The sequence below is a fragment of the Hippoglossus hippoglossus genome, chromosome 6 (genome assembly GCF_009819705.1).
Source record: "Hippoglossus hippoglossus isolate fHipHip1 chromosome 6, fHipHip1.pri, whole genome shotgun sequence".
Classification (NCBI taxonomy): Eukaryota; Metazoa; Chordata; class Actinopteri; order Pleuronectiformes; family Pleuronectidae; genus Hippoglossus; species Hippoglossus hippoglossus.
This window is the reverse complement of record NC_047156.1, coordinates 22,984,982-23,012,560: the sequence shown is the minus strand read 5'-3', so window position 1 is coordinate 23,012,560 and position 27,579 is coordinate 22,984,982. Positions and strand designations below refer to the sequence as shown.

The window sequence follows — 27,579 nt, the reverse complement described above, 5'->3', positions numbered from 1 at the left end:
CACTAAAAAGTAGACTTTTAGATTTAGAGTTTTTTTTGATAATCTAGGAGAATAATCTTTTTTGTCAAAAGTCATCTATCTTGTTTTAAGTTTGGCTACAATTTATTTTATTTGTTTCTTTTAATAAGTAGGTTTTAGAAGATCGTATGAGCTTAAGAAGACAAAAAGGATGATATGATGATATAGGTTTAATCCTTCACTTAATTTGTTAAACTCCATAGTAAGTGATGCGATGCGAGTTCATGGGACATTACCTAACCCTTCTTTCCAGCGTCAAAAGTCTGGCCCTGGTCTCTATACAAGGAATTCCTGAATTCCTTGTATATGCGATCGTGGGAACTGAGGAAGTTATTAAGCAGAGAACATTATTCATTCACTTGCCTCACTTCCAATTACTTCCTGTACAAGCTGCTAACTTTGTGACAGTTTTTTTTTCTTGATATAAGTGCAATTTTAAAAGTGTGTTGTCATGTTTCCCAGCTGTGAGACTTAAAGCACGACATGCCGCAGCCTCAGTTTTCCTCTTCCTCACTGCTGCCGTGCCATCGCATGTTTTACGACCTTGCACCTATGGACGCTTGGTTTCATAAAACAAATTTTTCCATTGGGAAAAGCAGCAAAAAAAGTATTCCCCTCCCGACCTGTTGATGTGTAACAAACACACAGCTGCCTTTTCATTACGCAACCTCCAAAGAATGTTTACTGCAAAAGCGTCCCAAGAGAGGAGTACCACCGTGTCAAAGCTTGTGGCGTCTCAGCCCACATATAATTTGAGCCTGTTTGATTACAGCTTGCACCTCTAACACCTTCTCGTCTGTCACCTCACTGCCTCAGCTGGAGTCAGGATGTGGTTTTCTGTTTGAGATGCAATAATGCTGTTTAAAAAAAAAGTTTGCTACGTTTTCTTGCCTCTAGAAAGGTATAGATGTCGGTTGGCACTACATCACTCCTCTGCCCAAGAGGTTTTTAAAGGTTTCATTAAATCAAAATAACTGTTCAGTCACAGGATGATTTTGCATGTGCATGTCACTGATTGACCAGGACTTTGTTAGTTTGTAATACTGTCATACTTTCCGTCTCACAGATGGCTTTTTATTAGTTTTTGAGCAACAAGGCTGATGTGTGGCAAGAGGGAAACGATATATTAGGCTTGTGTTTGTCAGTACGACACATTTAATGTTGGTTTTGGTCTTTTTTATGTGGACAATAAAAACAAAATAGAATATTAGCAGATGTGTCCTTTAAGATAATGTCATTAAATAACAGAAATCCTGTAGTATATAAAATGCTGATTGCTGCCCTCTGTTGCTGCAAACAATATATTTAAACCTAAAACATATGTTCCACAAAACATGGAAGTCAAGATTTTCCAACCTCCTGCTATAAAAATGATAATGGAAGGCCACACAAAGTCAGAGATCCTATGAACTCTGGCTGAAATCATTGCTTACTGGAGAAGCAGTTGTTTGACTTTGTCTAGCAATTGCGTTTACAGCATGTGTCAAACAGGCTGTGCTGTTTACAGTACAGTAGTTGAATCACTCGCCAACAACAACAAAATCTCTAGCTTGTCTTACTTGTTTTACTTTGAATAGAATGCAGCATTACCCATTGCATAACCTTTATGTTACTGGTGTAATCATAACCAACTTACACACAATCACACGCAGTCTGTAAACACATAATAAGTCAAATGAAGAGCAGTTGTTGTGTATGTGCCTGTGCAAACAAACTTAAATCATGGTTGAATCCATAATTTTTCTCCTGTAGCTCTTTCTATTATGACAAATATTTACCTTCATCTTTCACTGATTTCTGTCTCTGAGCTTCTGCTTGTTTTCTGCCTCAGACCGACATATATCTGAGTCACATTTGTGTTTTAATACTCACTAGAAGTGTAAGTATTTGTACAGACATGGAGTCAAGGCATTTTCACCTTAACGTAGCGTAGCATAAAACATTTTTGTTTTACAAAAAGTTTGTCTACACTACAGAAGATATTTTTTAATTTACTGACATGACCTTCATTTTACAAAAATGTTTTAACAATCCATCAAACGAGCAGTGATGCCCCACACAACCTAGCAGGGGCCGTCAAACCATTATATACAGTGCTGTGGTTTGGTTTTGAATAAGTTAGTATTTTCATCAACTTTATATATCTGAGAATATCTGTTTTGTTTAAACTGACATCAGAATCAAAGACATCCTGTAAATCAGTGTCTTTGTCATCAAAATGTGTCAGAACCTCCGAAACCTCCGAAAACCTGTCCAGGTGTCGTCACTGTCGCCACACAGCCGACGCAGAAACATGGCCGCTCGTTATGGCACATTAGCTGCTGAGAGATCAGGCAGAGACTCCCATCATGCAGCGGGGAACCTGTCGACTTGCTGGCTGGCTGAGCGTCTTAATCATGTGGGGAATGCTGAGGGAATTCCTTTCTGCCAGCTCCTGGAAACACAAAGCACACTTTGATTACTTTTGATCAGCGGGGCGGGGGGGGGGAGCAGACAGAGACACTGTGCTGATTGTTGGGAAAATTGTGGAATGATGAGTTCACTTAATCAACCGTTAGTTATCACTCAGTTAATAATTAATACTTTTTACTTTAATACTTAAAAGTAATACAATTTCCATTCAAAGCAGAAAATTGCTCGGCAGCTGTGTGGCTGTTTGTGGACCACCTTTTTTGGTAAAGCTTTGGGTTTCTGGTCTTGATATTATTTGGATAACTGCTGTAGTGCATGAAGCCCTTTTTTCTGTCATCAGGGTTCATTCCAAATGCAGCACATGTATTTAACTAAATATCCTGAAAACCTGTTAAAGTAAATCAATGGTTATGCTTTTATATGAATGAAAGTTGATTTGTTAGTGGAGAGGTTATTAAAAGAGCTTTGGTTAGAGTTCATTTAATTTATTTCTAAGCCTGTTTTCATTTCAATTCGTCATATTTTGTTTTTATCGATTCTCCACCTTTGCCAAGATTATCGTTTCGGGGTGTGCACATCGAGGGGCAAAGACGAGACAAAATGACAAGAGAAGAATAGAAATATAAGATGTACAGTAAAGATGTACTGATTTTCCCCCTTAAACCTTAAAATGCCCCTGTGCCCAAACATATTGACGTTTGTACATTATGAATATTTACACCAAATATGAATTTCTGCCTCTAGAACAGTAACAATTTATGCAATCAAATACTGAACTCCAAATTGCCCGTTAAGGCTGCACCATTCTCATAAAAAAGAACGGCCCATTGATGCACTGTATGAATGTGTATAATGGGTGGATGGCAAAACTGTACTGTAAAGCACTTTGAGTCGTTATCAAGAATTGTAAAGCATAAATACAGACCATTTACCATTTTAATTCTTTCTGTACAGTTATGTGTCCACCCTGGACTGACATCCCCACAGTGAACACTTCCCTGCCGCTGGTCTAAGCCTCTGTTTACCAAAGCACTGAACCATATTACAAAATTCCTTTCATGCCTTTTGACTGACAGGAGCTGAAATGAGCTCCAGCAGTGAAGATCAGACCTCCTGTCAGAAGCACAAGCGTCACCTCTGAGTCAGCTCAGGAGTAATGATCCTGTCCCAAAAGCTTTTCAAGGATAAATAGGATGGGACAAAGAAGAAGTTCAACCTGGTTCGCAGACTGACTGTGAATGCCCCGCCCCCACTGACTGCTACGCTGGTCGCCTGTTTATTCAAATCGTATTATATGCTTCTCAGTATATGCATTCCACATACAGACGGAGTAGGAAGATGTACAAGTTGACAAAATAACCCAAATCCCTCAAATTTAGTCTCCAACCTTTTCTTATATTGTGTTATTTTTCACACTGATCTTTAATCTGTTGTTGATTATTTCTCTCAATTTCAAATCTGATACATCTCTATGTTTAAACTTGTATTTGTGATTTGGGTATTTCATTAAGTCTTTGGTCCCGTGATGCTAGTTCCGTATTAATGTCATATGTCTGAGTATTGACACACTGCACTGAATTCTGGGGAATGATACACTGTATAAATATTTAATTGATAAACATGCAAAAAGTAGAACTGAGCTGGGTTTGTAATTTGGTTAAACATGGTTTGAAACACCTGCTGCTGTTTCACGTCACTTTAACTCCATCAACAAGCTGTGCTCACTGTCCTTTCCTGTCTCGTCTCTCCTCAGGTTCGATAGCGACTTCAAGCCCAGCAGCTCTCCCTCTCTGGAGGAGGACGAAGGCTTCAGCGACTGGACTCAGCGCAGAGAGCTTCGGAGGCAGCAGCGCCTGCAGGAGCTCGGCCAGGGAGGCCAGGAGGACGAGGAGGAGAACACGATAAACAAAGCTCCATCCGTAAAGGCCGCCCAGGCCTCGGCCACATCCTCCAGCCGACTCCAGCAACAGGAGCAGGAAGGGATGGAAAAGGCCAGGATGGAGGTGGAGAGGACGAAGGAGCGTGAGGAGGTGGCTGTTCGAGCCGAGAGGGCGAGGAGGGAGAAAGACGGACAGGACGAGGAGAAGAGGAAGAGGGAGGAGGTGATGACTAGGAGAAGGGAGGATGTGCAAAGGCCAAAAACAGAAGTAAGTTTTCCTCACCAAACAAATGAGCTGGTTTAAGGTTTTCAATCATTCTAGAGAAGTCAGCCTTCGGTTTCCAGTCCAAGTAATATTCAAGCTTTTTCAAAGTTCGAGGTCCAAGTCAAATGTAAAGTAATTTGAGAGAGAACTGTTTCAACCTTTCTGTGCAGGTGGAGAAAAGAAAAGAAGTTAAAGTCTCCTACACATCGAAGGTTTTCCTTCAACAGGAGCCGAAACACAATGGAGACGCAACAAATGAGGAAGTGGTGTCACACATCAACAGCAAAACAAAAAGATCTACTAGGTATGTCCAATATTTTATTTATTTATTGTTAATGAATATCTTCCTTTGTTTTAAATGGTAAATGAAAACTTTTATTATCCAGGATAGGAGCAGATTATATTTAGACATTCAGTTTCAGCTTTTTTAAAGACCCAAAGTGTTTGAATGAACAGTGTTGGAGACAGTCCAGAGCCTGGGCATGAATGAACGTTTTTCCCATGTAAAACCTCCCTGTTGTTGCAGGAGAGCTACAGAGCCGGAGGAGGCGGAGGCCATCCTGGAGACGGAGCAGCGTCTGGAGAAGATCCGACGGAGCCTCCAGGTAAAGGAGAACCAGGACCTGGAGCAGCTGAGACACCGACAGGCCGAGGCCGAGCAGGAGCTGGAGGAGCTGAAGAGGAGAAGGGAGGAGAGACGCCGAATCAGGCAAGAAGAGGAGCACCGGAGGGAGGAGGAGGAGCAGGAAAGGCTGGCTAAAGAGGAGGTGAGCTGCCTCATTCAAAGCTTAATATGTGAAAAAGTTGACATGGTATCACTCTGATATTCACACGACCGCAATAGAGACCCGCAAGATTTTACAAAGTCACAAATCCAATAGTTTTATTTTGACTGAAAAATAAAACAGGCTCATCAGTGAGTGTGCAGGAAGTTGAGTGACAAAATCTTTAAATGTAATTCAAAGTAAAGCAGCTAAGCTATAAAGACCACCCAACCCTTATTTTTTTATTAACAGTAGGTCAAAGGAGTGTGTTTGCTTTTTAGCCTCTTTCAGCTCATATTTTTGGTTTTATGACAGAAAAGACAAAGTTAATGACTAGTTAGGGAAGGCTGTGGTACATCCAGCAGCTCAACAGAAATATGGAGCTGAACCGTGTTTGTGCCCTGACTCCAGGAGGAGCGTAGACGTATGAAGGACGACATCGAGAGGAGGAGGATGGAGGCAGCAGAGAGGATGAAGAGCCTGAGCACGTCCAGCGTGGACGGGGACGAGATGTTCAGTCCCTTCAGTCCAAAAGCTCCCACACACAAGGTAAACAACCCCTCCAGACACAACTATTTTCCAGTCCTTTACTTTACGACAGCGTTCACACTGCGGGCACCTTCGATGATCCACTGTGTTCTGACTGACTCTGAGCAAGGCAAAGTTCCACTTACATTTATGTGTGTGGTTGGAAAGTGTTGAACATGCAATTCATGTATTTATGTAAAGAGTAATGCTCATCTGCAATCCCACAATCTCCTACCAAAATATGGTGGTACTTATTCATCTAGACGGAACTAGACTGTGGCAACAAGAGAGTTTGTTATGCAAACACAGATGTGGTTCACACATGTTGTTCTCTTTGAGCTCTAATTTTCTCCTCAGGGAGATTTAGTGGCCACGACGTGGCAGCGAAGATTATGAATAACATAACAGAAGTGGTTGTTCGCAGTGTGAACGCTAAGTGACAGAATGAAAACTGTGGAGGTTAGCAAGGGACGCTAAGGAAGAAGTTTAAACATGAATTCAGTAAAGTTTACTTGCAGCCGGCGCCTCGAAATCCAGGAGGGTTGGATGCTCTGGTCGAGCTGCAGCTGATAACTTCACTGTGTAGATGGGAGGGCAGCAGCAGTCACTGTGGAAAGAGGGGGAAAGAACGGTTTTATTGTATTTTTTGTGGGGGTGAATCATCCTTCAATCTTGGTGATCCATTATCCATTAACACCCAATGACAAATACTTGTGTTATCTTCGCAGCCGATGGCTTCAGCCTCAGCTTGTAAGTCGCATGAGTGTGTTTGGGTCTGTGAGTGTGTTTTGTTAGTCAGTGTGACATAAATGCACCAAAAAAGCATGTTGTGTTGTCAGATAACTCACTGATGGTTAAAATGTGTATTTGTGAAAAGACTCCACTGTACACCACTGTGTCATGTTCCTGCTGTATTTGGGCACAAGCTGATTTCTTGTACAAAGCCCCTGAAGCATTTTCTTTATCTGGTGGTGCTCAAACGATTTAGGAATGAAATATTTTTCAGGACTTCAGGGGCTGTGTATGTGGATATCAGCGGTGTAGATGAAAATGTGTGTGTGCATGACACTGCATGTGTGTTCTGCACCTCTGCACCTTCTTTTGGCAGTTTTTGTATCTGAACTGAACATTTACAGACAGTGCTATACAGGGAATTAAAGGAAGAAGTTACATTTAAATACTTTACTTTTTATGCCTCAAAAACATGTTTTTGGCCTTTGACATGATACCTCAAGTCTGTCTTTAAGAAATGTCTTCAAATTTTTGACTCAAAAATGAACTAGGCCTAATTAGATTTCAGTAGTGAAAGGTCAAAGGGCATGGTGGCCTCATATGTGTCTGGAAAAAGAAATCTATACACTGCTCTGTGTGGGATACAAATCATGGTAATTCTATTACCATATGAGACAGACATTTACAATCAAAACTCTTCATTCAGATTCAAACAATGTACCATGGAAACCAAGAAATTAGATGTTTGTGTGACACAGTGAATGGACTTGCTTTGTTAATGGACCCTTTGTTATTCTGCCGGCTACTTATGTTAATAAGGAATTATAGTACCCTCCAAGATCCCCTCATATTTTAAGTTTTAAAGTAACGCCTCTAACGTCATAGAAAACACTGATCCTGAACATCAGTCCTCTGCTGCCCACAGAGAAAATTAAAAGCAGTGAAATGTAGCCTCTCGACCATGTGACAATCACAGTCCGTCACACCAGGTTGCTATAAAGAGCGGCTCAACCTAGAGAAGTAAAATATCCTGAGCACTGGAGGGTCCTACACAGCTTCAGGCCAGACTGTGATCTGAAAGATGCAGGGGTCAGGTCACCATGGACATACCATGAGTTCAGGCAGTAATGGAGGAAATATTCACTTCCTTTACCACAGTCCAATCACACCACACCTGTAGAAATACTCCATCACAGGTAAAAGTCAGCAGATAATAACAGATAACTTTACCTCAAGTATTCATTCATCAATTCTTCTGCAGCATTGTACTGCTGGAGCTGATTTTAAATATTTTATTTAAGTCCATTGGCTACCTCCCTGTAGAGGTCAGCAGATAAATGCGAGGGCTCATCAGATGATTAAGGAAAGAGCACAGAAGAATAGACAACGTTATAATGCAAAACTTGACAGCCATGCATTGGTCTTTCATCAAATTGTTTGAAATAATTGAAAATCTGTGTAATAAGGATAATCATTTTCCTAAAGTCATTTTACTAATCTAAGATTAGACGGGAGTTAGTAGGAGGAGTCAAAACTGCACGCTGCTTTTTATCACAAGCCCAAAATGTTGGGAGCCACTGGTCTAATATTAAACAATGTGTTGTATGTTATTAGATTATCGTCTGTTTTTTGTCTAACATTTTAAATTAAAAAGTAACTGGAAACATTACCTGTCAAATATGGAGTAAAAAGTTGAAGATTTCCATCTGAAATGTAGCTGTGACTAACTAATACATGACATTAGTGGAAGTAGAGTGCCACTGGATGTATGATCTAAAGGTTATAGGGTTGGTTCACAACAATCCTTAAAATAGGAAGAACATCAGTACAGGAAAGAGACATGAAAATGAAAGTGTAACTACAAATAGAACACTGAGATTACAGTCAGTCAACATTAAGCCTGACATCACACAAAGGAAATTCATTATGATTAAAAAAATACCCAATACAGATCACCCTCTTGTTTTTCATATGGGACATATGGGCTAGAAAGCACATTCCCATCATCCTTTGCTCGTGCCGTCAGAGTAGCTGATGACTTGCATGGTTTGATTAAGACCAGCAGACCTGGCTCCGTTTGTCTTGGACGGAGCTGTGGCGGTCTGTGGACGAACACAGAGCCGAGCTGCTGTAGACACACTTCAGAACCGAGACATAGAGAAACGCACTCTCAGAAAAATGACCTCAACTTCTTCTGTTTTTCATGCAGATCACAGAGAGAACAGAGTCCCTGAACCGCTCACTGAAGAAAAGGTGACTATCCTGAGCGATCTCACGTGTGACAGTAATCATTCTCTAACTGTTCCATCAAACTGAATTATTCTGGATGTTTTGTGCATCAGTTTTGAAACATTTGCCCCAAAAACCAGGTCACTATGTTTAGTATCTTTGGAAACTTGTCAACTATTTGAAATAAAAAGTGGTTTACACCTGACAGTAAGAAGGTTCCTGCTCCCATAGTCCGAAGACATGCAGACTGGGGTTTGGTTAATGGAGATTCTAAATTGACTGTAGATGTGAATGGTTGTTTGTCTCTGTTTGTGGGACGTGATGAGCTGGCGACCTGTCCAGGGTGAACCCAGCCTGTCTCCCAATCTCAGCTGGGATTGGCTCCAGCTCCCCCATGACCTCTAAAGGATACGCAGTATAGATATCAGATGGATAGATCTGTTCTAAAATGTCATCCTGGACCAGGAGTTCAATACTTCCTTCAGCAGAGAAAATGTGGAGTTTTTGTGCAGAGCAGCTGGTCTGCTGGTTAACCGTCCTCTCTACGAAGATAAACACTGATGAAGAGGGTTCAGAGGTGACCTCTCCACCTCTCTCACTGCATCACCCTTCTCTGCCATGATTTATGGGTCGGCTAAACTCCGTCCAGATGCAGGCAGCTGTATTTTCTCTGCTGGTGGGTGAGGTATGGCGGCTCCAGGCAGTCTGCAGCAGCTAGTTATCAGCTCTGAGCAGCTCTCGGCAGGAGTGAAACCTCTGTGTGGATGCTTTTATCTTAAAATGACTGTACCAGGAACAGGGGAGATTTTCAGAAGGCGGGGAGGAACCTTTGACTCCAGCAGTGTTAGTGCTTCTGAGCAATGAGCTTAACATGCATGTTTTTTCGGGCAGTAAGAGTAATCTTTTAACTTCGACCTGCAGAAATTGCAGATTGTTGGCAGCAGAAACAAGTTCAGTATAAATTGGGTTTCCAATGAAATATATGTACGAATAAATCGTTCAGAAAATCAGCAAAAGATCTATAGAAACTTCCCCTCTAACTTTATTACTGAAGGTAAAACTCAAAACTGAGTCACACCTTCCAGTCGTGAAAGATGCAGCTCATAAAACCTATTGGAATTGTGTCAATGCAAGCAAGTTAGATCAGAAGTGTCTATGATGTCATTTCATCTGCTCTTCTCCTCCATCAGAGGTGCACACAAAAAGTGGGCAAAGAGAAAAGAGCCTCAGACATGTTGAAGCAAATGATTCAGTTGATGAATGAGGTTCCTCCCCCAATGTGGAGAAATGACCTCATCCAGCAGCTCAACTCATATCCGGAGCTGTAAAATGACAAAAGAGATGTGAGGGAGGAGGGTTTGTTGTTAGGGGAGGGTGACTGTGGAGGTTGAGTTTGGACAACTGGATAAAAGAAGGAAACCTTCCTGAATCTGCAGAGAATAAGAGAAAACCATCTCAGACAACCTTTCAATATTCACAAACCCAGATTTGAGTCAACATCAGGACTCCTAGAGTCCACATGTGCTGGTCAGACTTAAAACTTCTGTGGTTTTGACTGCGGTGTGACCTGTGACATTACGGATATTTTGCTATTTGATGAAATATCATGAGTGTAACCTGAGTTTTAAGTTTGAATATTTCACTCAGTGACACAAAATAAAGTTTGCATGGTATGGAGAGGAGTTTTGCCACGTCACAATTATAATTTGAGGGAGTAATGAGATTTTGTGAGGGTAAGAAAACCAACACATGATGAGGATCATGACTTAACTGGTTTCAGATCTGCATATCTGGGTTTAACTGCTTGCATTTGTTGATTCGTTTGAATCAGTAACAGCTTTAAGAAGACGCAGCCTCTCATACTGATGGCCAAGATCGACGACAAGCTGGAGCAGTACGCTCACGCTGTGGAGGTCAGATCACACACACACACACACACAGACACGATGATGATAATGATGATGATGATGATGATGATGATGATTATGGTGATGATGATGATGATGATGATGGTCATGGCCATGGATACAGTTTACTTTTTGTCTCGTTCCTTTGCTCTGGACTGTGACGAAAGGGAACATTTCCCACAAGAACTTCCTTTTACTAAATAAAAATCTATTGACAGTAAAAAAGTAAACAACAGTTGGACTTTGAAACCCATAGCCTTCAGAAGACTGGACCAAATGTCCCAACTGTCCAAACATGTCATCACCCCAGCCTCCACAAAGACAGACACACAGGAGTGCTCACAAACACAAAAGGCCCATTGATGGAGCTGATGAGTATTTTCATCACGCGCCCTCCCCCCCCCTCCTCCCCACTGCAGGTTGGTTTCACATCATTCATTGGCAAACAACCTGACTCATTCAGTGGAGCGCACAGGAATTCAGGACGAGTTCAGGCTTATTGTGGCACCTGATTCACACCTGTTACACTGTCCAATCACATTGCTTTTATCTGAAGTCACACCTCGGAAGGAGCTGTGTACGATGCTGACAGTGCCCCCTGGAGGCTGCACTTATTGTTGCAGGCACGTGGACATGAACGTGTTGGAGTGAACAAACACCACATGGATTATTCATTTATTCCTAGAGTCCAACAGATTAGAGTTTGTCCTGAAAATGGCACTGGAGGAGAGGGCATGGGGTCAATAACAGAGGGCATGGGGTCTTTTGGGCAGTAGGAAAGGAATCACATTGTTTACCTTTACAGCAACAGTTTGGAAAAATGGATAGAATAGAGCAATACAGTAGATTTACAGTATGGACAATCAGTGTGACAAAATGAAAGATATAAAGATATAACGATTGGTGTATCTCTGGAACTAAATTGTCCACACCCTGCAGTGATCAGAAGCTGCTGACATTGACTTGAACCGTGGGACCCATCATTGTTTTAAACCAGAAATAGCTCTGACCCCTTTTTTTGTGCTGGAATCAGCACCTGGGCGATGACTTCACAGCTCTGTTTCATTTCAGCATGTGTCAGGACAGATATATGACGGGAATAACCAGATGTTCAGAACTTTGTTTTGTCATTCTTCCGTTCCCTGTTTTAACTCTTCACCTCAGGCGGTTCCCAGGCTGATTAACAGCACAGTTAATGACCCCAGGTTCATTTCTGACATGTGTTCATGACACACTTTCAAAGAAAAACTGGTTTGACATAAATTCCAGTAAAAGTAGGCTTATCCTACGTGAATCAGTAAAGCACTGTTAAAACATGGTGTGTATGGAGTACCATGAGTGCCAAAATTAATGTTAAATAATTTAATCAAACAGAAATATATTTTTTCTATGTTTTATATATAAATGTATATATTTCTTTAAACTATGACTATGACGTAGTGACAAAATGAAATCTGAACAAAAACAAATTTTCTGTGTATTGCATTATACTTATATATTAAAATAGATAGATGATGCAGATGATGCATAATCTAACCCAAAAGTAAAATTGTAATTTAGAATTGTATTCTTTTGGCTTATTAGCCTTAGGTTTACAGCCACAAACCTTAAATTAAGAACATGAATAAGAGAAAGTTTAATTTATATATATCAAAGTGGAAAACAAGCCATTCAAAAATAAATTTGAAATAAAACATTAATTTCACATCTGCACCCGACCAATTTTTGAGACCAAGGTTCCCTTTAAAAAAAAAAAAGTACTGTTTATATTGGACTTAAATAACTTCTCATAATGCTTTACAACCAGGAAACTGTTCTGTGTTGTTTCTTAGACACCACATCAGAATTGTGCTTCCTGAGCAGAAATAAAACCACACATACAAAAAAAGGTTAAAATATTCTGATTTCATTAGTTTACACAGAACTTATCCAGGTTTATTGTTTTTCAGAACTCACAAGAGGCGCGAGCAGTGAAGGCATCTCTGACTGACCTGCCCAGCTCACCTGAGGTCGTCGCCTCCAAGAAGAACCTGTTTGAGGCCGGAGAGGCCTGGAGCCAGAGTCCCACCAAGGGAGCAACTAGCAAGGTCAGAAAACCTACAGGGACGTGGCTACTTCCTGCTCTCACACCAAATGTTCTAGGCTAAATGATAAACCTGGTGGCCCCAGGAGTGAAAGAGGCCAAACTGTCATGCTTTAGTGACTCCTAGTGGCATCACACATGCATGCCATCACTTCCCAGACAACGTGATGAACTGGTAACTAGAAAATAAATAATAAACTGGCAAAATGTCAACGGGATTTTCCACAACAGATTATGCCATCAAAATAATTTCAAATCTGTGAACACACACCTACACACCTGCCTAAATGTCCATATCTCCTGGTAACATGTATTGATGAAAAGTGATTAATCTAAGCCCTTTTCAGACTTGAATAATATCATATTATATATGTTAACAAATGATAAAGAGGCTGTTGCTGTGACACATTTATTAGACAAAATGTAGTAAAACATTTAAAACCCAAAAAAGGCTTTAATCAGGCACGAACATAAAGAATACTTCAGGGGACATCTCAGTGACACCAGTGTGAAGAGATGATAATAACTGTTGTGTATAATGATTAAAACCAAACTCTTACTGAAGCCCAAAGAGGATCTTTCCACATAGAGATACAGGGAGAATGAGCAGATGTACCTTGCTGTTATGTCACTGAACACATTTTCCTACAAACAAAAACTTGTGTCATCAGATATAAAAGTTCTACATATGAGAAGTGTGGGAAAGAAAACTAGTTGGTCAGTTTTAGGGAAAGAGGATAGTTTGGGTTAAAATAGACACTTTTACAATGGTAAGCATGTATAAAAGTTTTCTGACAGATAGTGTTGATGGCAAACTTCTCCCATGTGAGCTTTAGATTCTATCAGTGATCATTGCTCTGTTTTTTTTCCCCTGAAGCTGAATTGTCCTCTGACGCGTCCTCTCCAAAACATTGACCCGTTCACTAAATCCAGTAAAAGTATTGAATGAAGCAGTTTCATGTCAAAAATCTGTTTCTGTTCACAGGACGTCTCTGCAGACCTGGTTTCTCTGAAAACTTAAGTTTCAAAAACGATCTAAAAAGTGCATTGTAATTTTTGTATTGAATGGATTAATAACGACAGATTTTACAATTCCTGGAAACATTTGGAATCATGTACACACATGTAACACAGGTCTAGTTTTTAGACATTTTACAGTGGAAAAATTTGCAAAGTCTGTCTTCAATCAGCTGTAACAGCTGCAACATATGGACCTGTAGCCAACCAGTCTGTGCACAGACAAACCAGTCAGCCTGTGGGGATCATGTTTGTCAGTTTGGCCGACCTCCGAGCTGCAGCGTCACATGTCTACTTTAAATCCTGGCTGTGAGACTCTTACTGTACGTGTTAAATATATATCTGTTTCAATTGGAGTTCTTTGAGGTAAACAAACAAACAAACAGAGGTGTTAGTGGGTTAATCAGCTCTGAACTCAATGTTTTAAGTTGGTTTACAGAGCACTGTGATTTTTAAGTTTAAAATGTTGAGGTAATATAACAGTTAATCTTTTCTAGTGACATTAAATGTAATTGTTTTGTTAATATGAATTAGTTTGTAATATAAACCCTTTAGTAAGTTAATAACAATACAGTTCCTATGGAAGTATCTGGTGGAGTCAACAAAATATTGGTTATTTCTGAAATTAAATACGTTCAGTTATCTAATAGATAAATTGTGTTTTCATCCAAAGCATTTACAGGATGAACAAAGCATCTTATTCTTTGTTGTTTTTTTTTATTTCGGAATCAGGACACTGATGGTCTGAAGGTGGGCGTGGCCAACCTGATCACCCAGTGGGTCAAAGGCCCCTCTGATGGCAGCAGACAGTCGTCCAGCAAAGCAACAGTAAGTCACCAACACAAGGCGAACATTCACTTTCCTCCTGTCACAGTCTATTGGCCCTGTGATAGCGACCTGTCCAGGGTGTAGCCAGCCCTTTAGCTCCACTGAGCTGACCCCAGGAGCTGAGTCTAGAAACTCAGCTGACTGTGATGAGACTTGTCGGATGTTTGATGTGGGTTCGTGATGTGAGGTTTCCCTCTTGTGGAGAAACAAGATACATCAGCTGTTGAAACAGCTTGTTATTTTTTTGCCGTAACTTTTCTCTTAATTTCTTTTCTAAAAACAAATATCTTAATCATGACTTCCCTCATATCAGCAGCAAACATCTGCCTAAGTGTTTTAAATTTGTCAAAAGAATGTCTAGGAACAACTGGAAATGTATTTTGGTCAGAAAAATGAACTCTAACAAGTTTTAATTCAAATTGTATATGTTTATGTATCTGGCATTAGGATCTACGGCAGAAAACAAAGTGAAACATTATTTTGTTCAGCCAATCTATATCAATGAGGGTAGGCTACATAACAGAAACACCTCTCAGTGTAAAGCTACACAGTTCAACAGTAAACTACATCCTGGTCAACAGGCAGCAGGACTCAGAATACCAACCTGTTTGATTATTGATTGATTTCTCAGGATGTGAAGCCTGGAGACGTGATGCAGAAGAAGAACATGTGGGAGATCATCGGAGATTCGTCAGAAGGACCAGGTCAAAGAGCCAATAAGGTAAATCAAACATCTTCTTTTTCACTTGTATTAGTTCTGTCATTCTCCCTCTGCACTGCCTCTAATGCCTTTAAATATGATATTGACACGATATTGACTATATTTTCAATCATATTTGACTATAATAGTAAGAATAGCCTTTAACATCTAAAACAAATCCACAAAACCATATATCCAACCTGACCCCAAGCAAATGATATAAAAAAAGTAAAATTACAGTTTAAGAGATAACAGACCAATAATTTCAGATAATAATGATGCATGCTCTCATTCATGATAATCATATCATAACTTTTTATAATAACTTTTATATCTACATAACCTATATTTTACTTTAAAAAAAGTTTAATTCATCTTTAACTTTATTTATTATGTGTTTTATCTCTATTTTTGCTAAATTACACTGAAATTTTGAGATTGTGAACCAGGTGCTTACTGCAGAAAAAAATGACTTAAGTGACACTGACTAATGTACATGTTATTATCATATGTGTATTATTAGCATGTTTATCTATATTTCTTTTATTGAACAATAAGAATGTTGTCAATGCCAGGATACAACATTATAACTAATGTGAATTTCTGTTTTTACTCATCAGGGATCACCAGCTGGTAAAAAGTATAAATTCATCGTCACTGGTCACGGCAAATATAACAAGATCCCCATGGACGACAAGAGTGGAGGAGAATTTATGAACAAACAGTCTGGTAAGACAAGTGACAGGAGAGTTTCTCTTTGTTTTAGTGAAGCTCAGCATCATCCTTTAACTTTATTTTTCTCATTCTGTTGATTAGAGTAGAGTGACTTCAATTTAAAGGAGAGTAGAGACTTGAATTTGATATAAAATGTACTACATTTAAACAACTTATTAAACCGACAACAGGCACCAACATAATTTTTCCCCTGTTGTTTTCAGAATAAGTTTATTCTTTCCTATTTCTAATGCGCATGTAGCCTGTAACTTTTAATCTTCAACCCGAAATTGTGGCTCAAAAATGGCAAGAAGAGAAAATAATTAAATGTAGACAGACAACAGGTATTTGTATAATAAACAGCAGTAACATCTAATGGAACCAGTGCAACAAGCTAAAGAAGCTAAAGATATTTTAGGCCAATTCATATCTTTCTTTTTGACTCATGTCAGCCTGAAATTTGTCGTGCACTGCACATTTTATTTAGAGATGATGTAGAGTCTAAAATGATAACAGTAAAATAATATTAATAATATTACTATTAATATTATTTTAATGTTATCATTATAGACTTTACATCATCTCTAAATAAAATGTGCAGTGCACATGTTTACCATGTTCAGATGATGATAAGTTTACGCATCCAGTCTGAACCATCTGATGTCCTTATCTGATTCCAAAGCAAGAAAACTAATAAATACATTAATTTACTAATTCTACATGGAAAATTAAACAGATAAATGTGACACAGACAATGGTTGAAAACTCCCCCAGTCATGGATTGAGTGCTCATGTTTGACTGCTCATGTGCAGTGAATCGAATGGGATAAAATACCATGTTTTATTTCCAGCTCAGTGTTCGACACTGCAGATTCACAAGAAATACACAAGCACAGGGAAAACTTTGCCTGGTGATTTTATTTGAAAGTGTCAACAGGTTTTGATTCAAAGGAATCACAGAAAATCTACCTGCTAAGGTTTACATTGTCAAAGACTCACTAGATTAATCCACAACTCCTGCACACAATGGAAATCAGATCAGACATAATCCAGCAAGTTAGAAAATAAAAATAGAAAAATACATTGCCTGCCCTGCTTCACAGTAAAACCCCTCCATGTCTCTTGACCCTTGACCCCACAGTTCAGTATCCAGTATCATGACCGAGGCTGCTCTTCATCATTCACCTTCTCTACAAGCTTTTAGCTCAGCTGCCTTCTTCAAGTCACAATGAAATCAATCACTAAGACGGCTGGTTAACACTTTTGAAATATTTAGATCTCTTGTCTACCTCTCACTACATAGACTACGTATAGAAAGAAGTCTGGAAGTCTGGAATATTAACTACGCAATAACTGTAGTTGCGCCCTTGAGTTTGGGGTGTGACCAAAACCTAACCCTAATGAAACGTGAACCATCACCCACCCGATGTAAAATATTGTCTATCTCGTCCTTGGCATCTCACTTTTTATCAGATTTTTGTACTCTTCATTTATTCCATGTTTTCAATTCATAATCTAATATTTCCTTTAGCATTTGTAGTTTACTCAGTTTATTTTGGTGTTATGCTCTCATTAGCTGTTTAGAAACGTGCATCATAGACAAAAGACAATATCTTCATGTTCACTTAATTACATCCACTATTGAAGCATCAAAGCTGTTATTGCTGACATGTAAGACAAACTGTCCCTGCGTTACACCCCTGCCAAGGTCACATAAAGGAATTTAGATCCTCCTAAACTGTTATTTCATTGTGACTTTAAGAAAGTTCATTCGTAAAAACATAACCACTTACACATTAAAAAATTCAAATATCATATCACTCCACATGTACATCCATTAACTAGTGATAGGTCTTACCCTGAGGCAAGTAGCACCATTTTGAATAAAAGTGTATTTTTGCACAATCATTAAAGAGAAATTGAGGTTTTCTCTGTCAGAAATTATTTGTCATGAGATCATTTAGTCTATTCTATCTATTTTTTAAAGACACAAAAACCTAATTATTAATAATTTGCTTAAAGTTGACTTATTCTTGTAAAAAACTGCTTTTAGGTTTTCAGTAAAATTAACTTTCTTGAGCCACTGCATATTAATACGTCACATACAGTTAGCGCCACAATAACCAAAATACTGACTAATCTATCACTAACAAAACAGTCAGTAGTTATTGTGAACATGTAAAGAAAGGAACAAATGAGAAGCTCTGAAATTACTTAAAACATAAAAGCTTTAATCTGATGTGACGTCTGAATGACTTAAGACAAATGTCGCTCTCTCCTTTCAGCTAATCCACAAATACATTTAACATCCAGGCAACCAGTCACACAAATGCCACACAAAGCATTCGGTAAAGTATAAAGTAAAGGCCACATTTTCTACAACACTGTCACAAACATCATTCATTTAACACAGAGACTAACACTGACCACACCTGTACACAATTTCTGTTGCTAAGATTTCTGCTCTGTACATTAAACATAAACTTTTTGTCTTTACATTTTCATCGGGGCACTGAACATTAGATGCAACCTAAGGAGCAGTGAACCCCCTTGCTACTCTATTAAAGTCTTTTGGTTCCTCGTCTTTAACTTTCCGCCCAATCAGACCCATTTCAAACACAGTTGAAATTTTCGTCACCGGCCTTGATGCTGCCTCTTTTAGCCTTTTAGCGTCAAACTTTGGACTAAAGAGGAGCACAGGCAGCCGGTACGCAAATGAAGGTATCTCTGTTAGCTCATCCTCTTTCTCTGGCGTTTTCTCCTCCTCGTTTTTGTTTAACTCGATCTGCTGCATGATGTTCTCTTTGGTGGAAAACATTTGGAAGAGGACAGCTTCCCACATCATTGTTGCCTTGGGAGCGTCTGTGGTTTGGCTTGTGTCTTGAGTGTCAGGCTCATCTTTGGCCTTCTCTTCACATTTCTTAACCTCATTCTGGTCCTGCCCAGCTGTCTCCTTCTGAGAGACATTTTCAGGAAATCTGGGCTCCTCTTGCTCCACTACCATGTGCTTCTTCAGTCGGGACCAACCACTCAGTTTTGATTTCACTCCTTTCGGCTTTTGCATGACCTTAAGAAGGGGTTCAGCTGGAAGGAGGGCCTCATCGCTTTCCTTTTTCTCAACTGCAGTTTTAACCACTGTTTTTGCTGTCTTATCTTTTCCTTTTTCATCACTTTCTGTTGATGCAGCAGCAGGTGCTTTAGCAGGCAGAGCAGGCGCTGCCAAGCTTGGCTTTGAGCTTTGAGCTTTAGTTGTGACGGCAGTTACAGGTTTCACTTTTTGTTCTGAGACGTCACCTTTTGCCTCAGTTACAACTTTCTTCTCTGCAGGCTGAACTTTATCTTTGCCTAAAAGTTTCCTCACAGCCTTCAGAGGGTCTTGGTCACCACCTTTCGGCAGGGAACCTGTGGTTTCTGGGGTTTTTGTCTTTGGTTTGATGTCTTCTTTAACTTGGGTTTCTTCCTTTTTCAGACTTTTCACATCTGGTTTTGGAGGTTTAGACTTTGGTGTTTGTTGAATCACTGTTTCTTCTTGTACTATTGTAGCCTGACTAGATAGCGTACTTGTCTCTAGTGTTAACATTGTTCCTAAAGTGTCAGATGCCTGTGAAACAACAATTATAGGGATTGAAGGGATGGTGGAAACATTCGCCTCTCTTAGACGGGGTTCATCTACATCTTTGGGCGTGTCTTTAACTTTAGACACCTCAGTTATTGAAGGTTCTTTCACAGATGGTTCTTGACTCAGTGTTTTATAATCTGCTGATTCCTCTTTTTCAACTTTAACCTCCTCTTCAGTTGATGTCTTAGAACCTCTGATACCAAAAGCTGGAGAGTAAGTTTTGATTCCACCATAAGCAGTATATTCTGCTGGTGTCAATCCACGATAGGCAGACTTATGAGCCCCCTGGGTTGGGGTTCTAGGTCTTTGAAAAGCAACAGATGATAAACCAGTTGGTGTTTTTGGTCTTTTGAAGCCAGGTGATGTGGTCATAAGCCGCGATGCCTCAAAAGTTGGAGTCTTAGGCCTCTGACAGCTGTTAGAAGTGACTGCTGATGTTGTTGGCTCAGATGTGGGAGTTTTAGGTGTTTCAGAACCAGCTGCAGCAGTTTTGTTCTTTTCTGTGATCAGAGAAGGCTCTGATTTTGACCTTGTTATACTTTGTTGAATTGGTTTAGCTGCAGGTGTCACATTTGAAAAAATGTCCCCATTCAGTATTGTTTCAGTAGGCCTAGGCTCAATAGTCATCGTGCTTTTGGACACAGCAGAAGCCATTTCGGGTGTTCTTGACCTCTCTGGCTCTACTGGTATTGGTGACACTGCAAACAATAGAGGATTGGCTTTTGAAATTTCAAATACAGGTGTTGTAGCCCGACCCATGTGGTATGCTGGGGTTTTAGGCCGCCCTGTTAAAGTTCTTGATGTTTGGAACTCAAAAGTTGGTGCAACTCCAATTTCAGATGTTGGAGTTGCTCTTTTGATTTCAGATGTTGGAGTGGTTTTTTTTATTTCAGATGTTGGAGTGGTTTTTTTGACGTCAGGTGTTTGAGTAGCTCTCTTGATTTCAGGTATTGGAGTGGCTCTTTTGATGTCAGATGCTGGAGTGGCTCTCTTGATTTCAAGGGTAGGTGTTATAACTCTGTTGATCTCCGAAGTTGGTGTTTTTCGCTGGGGATCTGTGCCCAAGAAAGAAGGCTGAGGTGTCTGTGCTGTGTCTCTTCTGACCTCAGATATTGGGGTCAAATCTTGTTTCGTTTCTGTTGGTATTTTAATTTGAGGTATTGTGCTGCCAATATCAGTTAATTCAGTTGTGTCGTACACTGGTGGGGTCTTGGATGACTCATAGAACGATGTGCTTGCTGTGTACATTCTAATTTGAGGGACATCAAACATCGGTTTGGGTGACCTTGAGGGTTCAGTTGCTTTGAAAGTTGGACGAGGACTTCTTGATTTGACAAACGGGGTCAACACAGTGAGAGGTCTAATCAAACCTTGACTTCGTGAAGTTGAATATGGAGTCAGACCTGGACTTTTGGGTTTTGGCTGTAGAGTTACTACTGCAGCAGCAGGTCTTAGACCAGCTTGAGTGTCAGCAAATGTGGTAGAAGCTGTCAGTTTCACCTCAGCAGGTGACACTGTTATCTCAGGCACAAAATAAGCTGACATAGATATGTTTGGTACTGCCGGCTGTACGACTGGCCCCAGAGCTGCTGAGACTCCAGAAAGGTGGGCTGATGATGAATATGAAGAAACTGAGGTGACATGCTGCGAGTATGAGTATGATGGGAATGCCACTGTCTGTGGCGAGAACCTTGCTGCTCTGCCAAAAGCTGCACGCTGCGGGTAAGGAGATGCCACATGTTGATACAGCGGCCTGACAGTAAACCGTTGAGGCTGCTGGACACCGTAGAGGTTGGATGGTGTCTCTGGAGTCCGGGGAGGAGTGGAGTGGTCACTGTGCTCGAGGTCAGGACTTGCTTCATTCACAGGGGAAAGGTTGGAGCGAAAAGGCGTTGTAGACTGCACTGCCTGAGCAGAGGCCTTTTTCTTAGCAGTTCTCTTGAGGAGCTTCCGAAGCCGAATGTTGTCCTTTCCAGGCTTGGGCAGCAGGGGTGGAGGGTACTGCTGGGAAAGCAGGCCCGGATGGGTGACGGCACTGTAAGCGACAGCCATGAGTACTGCAGCACTCTGTGGAGAAAAAAAAGCAAAAACTGTTAGAAAAGGTAGATTCACAGGGATTCACGCCAAAGCATTTGTCAAGTGTCAAGTTTTAAATGTTCATTAATTGTAAACACCATCCAATTAAATCTTCTCCTCTGCCCCTGGTATGTCTCTGTCCTTAACCAACATTTGACTGGATCACAAGAAAGTCTCAAAAACACCTTCCAAAGGCATTAAGATTTCTCAAATCTAAATTGATGAGACCTTTATGAACATTGTTGTCAGGCTAAAAGTGTTAAAATCTAAAGATTTTCAAAAGGTAACATAATAGCAATGTGAATTATTTTGCAATATTTGCTTATTTAACATTTTCTTTTTTCGTAATTTTTTGCAGATTTGTGTCATGGAGATTACTGAGCAGGTGTCAACTCTTCAGGTGGCCACCACCTCGACTTTATTTGCTATGAAAGATGTCCACCCGAAGCAGCTCCACAACATTTATAGTTACAATATTCCATTTATATCCAATAAAACATCTTCTATGACTCAGTTGGACAAACTCAACAGCTCAAGTCCAAAAGATCTGCTTCTCAAATGTCTATATTATATTTGATTTCCTCATTGGTTTTGTATTGTCTGACATTCTATTTCTATCATTATGTACATATCTAACTGTGAGCCTTAATGTTTCTATTTTTTCTCATTATTGCCAATGATTGATCCTTTTCAGATAGCATGTAGGGAAAGTCTTTTATGTAGAAAGTGTTTACATTTTCCAATCATGTACGATTAAAAGACCACACTATGTTGTGTCAACTATTCTGCCTTTACACTTTGGCTAAAGAACAATCTGAAACATTTCAGAGTTCATACTAATGGAAGGTGGCCATTATGTGAGGAGCATTGGAAGATTTGCTATCTGTTACATCAACCTTTATTATATAGACACCTGATCTGTACAATCAAACTCCATCTCCTGCGTATATTTTAGTTTAACTCACTGGTTCCTTTAGATCTCTTCACTGATTCAGCCATTTCCCCTTAATGTCCATTTACTGAGATTCCTGCTTGTGTTTGTTTGTAACCCCTTTTCTTAAATAAATTAAAATAATTTTCTACTTGAGCATCACCTGTTTTTTCATCTCATTGTGGTTTACGGTAAATGATCAATGATCATTCTGCTGGAGCACTGAAAACACATAACATCATATTTAGTTTGAGAGGGAAACTTCGGTTTTTTTCTATCAAATCATTTGTGGAGCTTTATGGTTCTCAGATGATGATTACTGCTGGTTAACACATCTAATTTAATACAAATTGATTAACATGGGATGATAGTCTTAAATATTTTAGGATAGTTTTTAAGTTTGTCAACTGGAGTGTGATGTCAAAATTTCGGTTGTGGCCAATTAATGTTTTAGAAATGAACCTTTGATACTTGATACAAACATACATTTTTTTACTTTGGATTTGAGAGATCTTACTGCTAACCTTCACACACACACACACACACACACACACAGGTATTGAGGATGACCCATGATGATCTTTATATAGTCTATGGGACGACCCATCCTGTTTATGTGAGTGCTGTTTATAAGAGCCACAGATCAGTGCCGAAGGCTAAAAAACCAACAGGAGCATGTATCTCAACTCTTCCTGGATGATGTTACAGACTCACAGCTGATCCTGGAAGCTTTTACTCTGCCTAATTTTAGTTTGAAGGCAGAAAGGAGGCTGGCCAAACACCTGCTTCCCTTTTTTAAGACTCCTAGCTTTTTACAGGCTGCATCACTTTCCCGAAAGAGTGATGTGATGCAGATCAGATGAGGCGTCTGCAAAAACTGAGTTATTGAGTTTAACCATCAACCATCCATGTAAAACACGATAAGTTTTACAGGCCTCTAGGGGAGCTTTAAGTGGTACCCCATAAGGTTTGAGCCCATAAACAGAGACCAGACCTATCGATAAGGAGAGGGTATGGGGATCAATGTCTTTTTTTATTTCACCTGGTCCGCTGTTAGAAGGGGTCATAAAAATCATCAGGATTCATCATCTGGGTCCATGAACTTTCACAATAAATTTTATAGTAAGTGGGTTGTTGAGATGTTAAGCCCTAGATTTTGAGATTAGAAGTTAAAATCTGTCTGTATTTGGTAAGATATCTCACAATGGATCAAAGTATTGAAGTCTCAGACTGACTTACTTGACTTTAAATATTTAAAAGTAACTTTTAAATACTTAAATACTTATTTGTTTTTTCCCCAATTAGGTTTATATAAAAAAACTGCACTCTGCCTAGGGAGAATCTTGTACGCCCATCTGTGAGTGTACACTTTACAGGCTGAGCCTTACTTGCACGGCTGGAGTGCAGTTATGTCACACCAGGGTCTTCTCATGTCACTTCCCACCAACATATATACATATAGACACATAAATATATATATATCTGCTGAAGGGTGAAAGTGAATGCAGAGCATGTGACCTCATGACATCACAGCCCCCTGACACTGGATAGGGCCTGAGAAATATTGTCACTGAATATACCCAATAACCCATTTCGACTTGAAACGAACCTGATAACTTTATTATGAGATTATTCAGAGTGTTTCTGACCCCCCACTTCTGAGATCATGTAGTCTGTAAAAAACAATTGTTTAATATCCACACTATACTATGTATGTCACCTCAGTAAAATGAAGGCCAGATCTGGCTGTGTTTTTCGACCCTCCCCTCCCTCCCTGAACCTCCTGCCTGCCTGACACATGAGAGTTCACTCCTCCTTTTAAGGCTCTGGAAGGTTTGGTATTTGGAGCGCCTTCAGGATGAAAGTTCAAAAGAGGAAAGGGTAATAATAGATGTGTAATAAACACCAAGCAGCTCCACAATGGCCCCCTTAAGTAAATGAATCCACCCCAAAAAGCTATTTACCTCCGGTGAAGATATGAGGCTCACACACAAACACAGCAAACCATGAGTTTGGATGGAAAAGGAAGAACTTACCAGGTAAAAACTTGTTGCTGATGTTCAAAGCGCTCCAGGCGGGTTCCCCTTAACGCAACAAAAAAGAACACTGATTCAAGTTCAATATACAATTCCAAACCTAAGGACAACTTTATTCCCCACAATTACACAACAGGAAACTATAACGTGATCATGAGTCACTCATGCCTCATTGCAGCCAGGACAGATAGTTGACAGGGCAGAATGTTTTGAAGCCACCGGGAGTAGAAACAATGTAAGGCTAACACTTAGCTCAGCCCCGCTGGTGCTTTAATGTTGCACTGAGGACAAGAACAAAAACATCCTGAGCTCTCCATACACACATTAGACCTCTGACTGTAAAGGTGGGGGGTTCTGAATTCGACAGCAGCTGTTTCCCTTACACTGACAGCTTTTCTTTGCCCTATCTAGAGAATAAAATGTGTAATTATGGCATGTTTACCTGTGCGACTGCTGCTTTGGGGGCGGCCGGCCGGCTGCTGCCTGCTTGTCCCAGCCCAGAGTGTTAGAGCGGCAGGTTCATGTTGAGCCCAACTCGACCCCCCTTCCTACAAATGGAAGGAACGGACGCCATGACAGTCCAAAAATAAATCCAGAGCCCTGTGAGCTCTTGAGAGTGACAGCGGCGTTGTCCTGACAGCAGAGCAAGGCTTGGCGAGACACTGCGCAGCTCGACATGCCATGGGACCTTAGGTTTCACCACCTCAGGACTTTAAAAGTGGGGTCCGAGGGCCACCCAGGGGTCCTTTAAGGATGTGGGACTCCACTGTATATCCAGAAAGATGAGAAGGGGTTTCATTTTGCAGGATTTGTATCCAATGGGAATAATGAAATTTCCGGAATGATGGGATTAAGGTACCAATTCACATAATTTGGAACCTTCGGGTCAGTTATTGATATCTTTGGTTTTCAGGATTTTTGGTGGTGTGTAGAGGGGCTAATGGTGGAGGTCCTGCATGGAGTTCTTAGAACCTTGGATTGAGTTCTGAGGATTCTTAAGGCTACTCTAAAGGTCAGATTATTTTCAATAAATTGGTTCTACCACGCTGTTGTTGTTCCAAAGAGCTATACTCCAAGATGCAGTGAAAAGCCAACCATCAGAGATAGGACACAATTATTGAAGACATGATATGAGGAAGATATGAAGACAACTCATCTTCCTGACATTCATAGTGTTGCACTTGATTTCGGAAAGTAACAGAAAATAGCAGACATAGTCCTTCCTAATCCAAAATTACCTAGATGTAATGGGTTTGTAGTGGGTTTCTGAAGCTGTACGTCAATCAAGCAAATCTGAAGAAGCATACAGGTTCCTTTTTGAGGCATTAGGCATCACTGATAATACCAAAGATATTGTTTCTAAAGGGTCTACTAGTGTCCCAGGTGGCTTCTGCATAGACCCTGGTGAAAATATATCGTACAAAGTTGCAGCACTTGAAGGGTTTTCAGGGCTGCTCAAGGAAGTTGTGATGCTGTGTTCATGTCATATGAACAAAGCGGCACAACTTCTTCCAAGTTACTGTAACTTGAAAGCTACTTTCAAGTAAACATCCAGTGAAAAGCTTGGGAACTAAAGGCCCTGATATATCTGACTTCACACTAATAATAAAAAAAAACTGTGTGCCATCACATGACATCATCTGAAAAGTGATGTCATGAAGTAACAATGAAGTTAGAAAATAAAACCATGCATAGTCATAATTCATTTTTCAAGGTATCTGCATTCTAAGGAGAATGACCCAACCTAAAGCTTTTATAATTCGAAAAATACTTCATGATCATACGGTAGGAATGACATTATATCATGTAATGCATTAACTTCTGCATCCAATAAGAGTAGAGACTGGATCAACATCTGCAGGATATAAATCTCTCCTCTGGAGCTATTCATTGTTTAATGTAATTTACCCCAAATCTACCAGATACGGTTTTAACTAGTCTAAAAGCAGTATTTGAATCCTACTCAATGACCACACTACATTGGAGATGTCAACAATAGCAAGCCATTAAAATATTTTGCTCAGTTTCTTTGGGGAGGAGGGTTCATGGGTTCAAGGCTTGTTGAGTAGGAACCTTTGACTGATGTAAGAAGGCATTGGGGGATTGCCGGATTGTGGGATATTACAGGAGGAGCATTCTGGAGACCTTTGAGGGGATTCAAAGAGTGTCTTTTTTTTATGTTTAGGTTGTTTTTCAGGACTCAGTGAGAAGGTTTTAGTGCCACCTTAAGGGCATGTATCCTTGCAAGAGGGATATTAGGGAGTTATAAAGGTATTGGTGTGGTTCCTGGAGAAGAATTTAGGAGCCATTTATGTGATCATAAAGATTTTCAGAGGGTTACTTATGGTCCTTTATGATGCCCTTGAAAGTATCTCCTGTGCTGGGTTTTGTAAGTATTTCTGCAAGTTCCAATAGTATTTAGGTGGTTTACTGGGTCATTTTGAGGTTTTGTAAGATTCAGGTGCGCTTCTGTGTGATTCAGGTGCACAGACCTTTAGTGAGTTCCAAGTATACTCTTGAGGAATATATGTGTCATTCATTGGGTTCAACCATGCAATATATTCTGTCAACTGGTCTAGGATGTTCCCCGCCTTTCGCCTAATGGCTGGGATTGGTTCAAGCCACACCTCCCTTATAGTATAAGTGTTTTCGATCATAGATGGCTTGATGGATTCATGGGGTTCAAATGGTGTCACGGCCATTTTTAAAGGCTGGAGTTGATCCTTGCTAGGGGGTTTGTTAGTCCCTTGGGGTGTCAGGTGTCCTTCAGAGTGTGTTAGGGCTCTTTCTGGGGGTTTCCATCAGTCTGACTATAGGTTACATTGCAAGGAATGGTTTAGG

The 27,579-nt window shown here is 40.2% G+C and overlaps 2 protein-coding genes across 2 annotated transcripts in view; one reads left to right on the top strand and one right to left on the bottom strand.

The window, feature by feature from the left end:
- Positions 1-22,858, top strand: part of lsp1a (lymphocyte specific protein 1 a) — a 35,922-nt gene extending 13,064 nt beyond the window's left edge. The window contains exons 3-13 of the mRNA XM_034588452.1: positions 4,184-4,577; positions 4,745-4,878; positions 5,101-5,341; positions 5,750-5,887; positions 8,808-8,851; positions 10,659-10,740; positions 12,684-12,821; positions 14,567-14,662; positions 15,294-15,383; positions 15,983-16,091; positions 22,130-22,858. Of these exons, the coding sequence (XP_034444343.1) occupies positions 4,184-4,577; positions 4,745-4,878; positions 5,101-5,341; positions 5,750-5,887; positions 8,808-8,851; positions 10,659-10,740; positions 12,684-12,821; positions 14,567-14,662; positions 15,294-15,383; positions 15,983-16,091; positions 22,130-22,152 (1,489 nt within the window). The 3' untranslated portion in view covers positions 22,153-22,858. The remainder of the gene's footprint in view (positions 1-4,183; positions 4,578-4,744; positions 4,879-5,100; positions 5,342-5,749; positions 5,888-8,807; positions 8,852-10,658; positions 10,741-12,683; positions 12,822-14,566; positions 14,663-15,293; positions 15,384-15,982; positions 16,092-22,129) is intronic.
- On the bottom strand, positions 16,977-25,305 carry prr33 (proline rich 33). The gene is made up of 3 exons (XM_034588451.1): positions 25,181-25,305; positions 24,739-24,786; positions 16,977-21,762 (listed from the first exon to the last, which is right to left on the bottom strand). Exon 3 carries the CDS (start codon positions 21,745-21,747, stop codon positions 18,607-18,609), a length of 3,141 nt encoding a protein of 1,046 aa, XP_034444342.1. The 5' UTR covers positions 21,748-21,762; positions 24,739-24,786; positions 25,181-25,305; the 3' UTR covers positions 16,977-18,606.
- Positions 25,306-27,579: the final 2,274 nt, after the last annotated feature.

Excerpts from the sequence above, each read along its gene's own strand:
- prr33 (XM_034588451.1), bottom strand. The coding sequence starts at position 21,747 with ATGGCTGTCGCTTACAGTGCCGTCACCCATCCGGGCCTGCTTTCCCAG.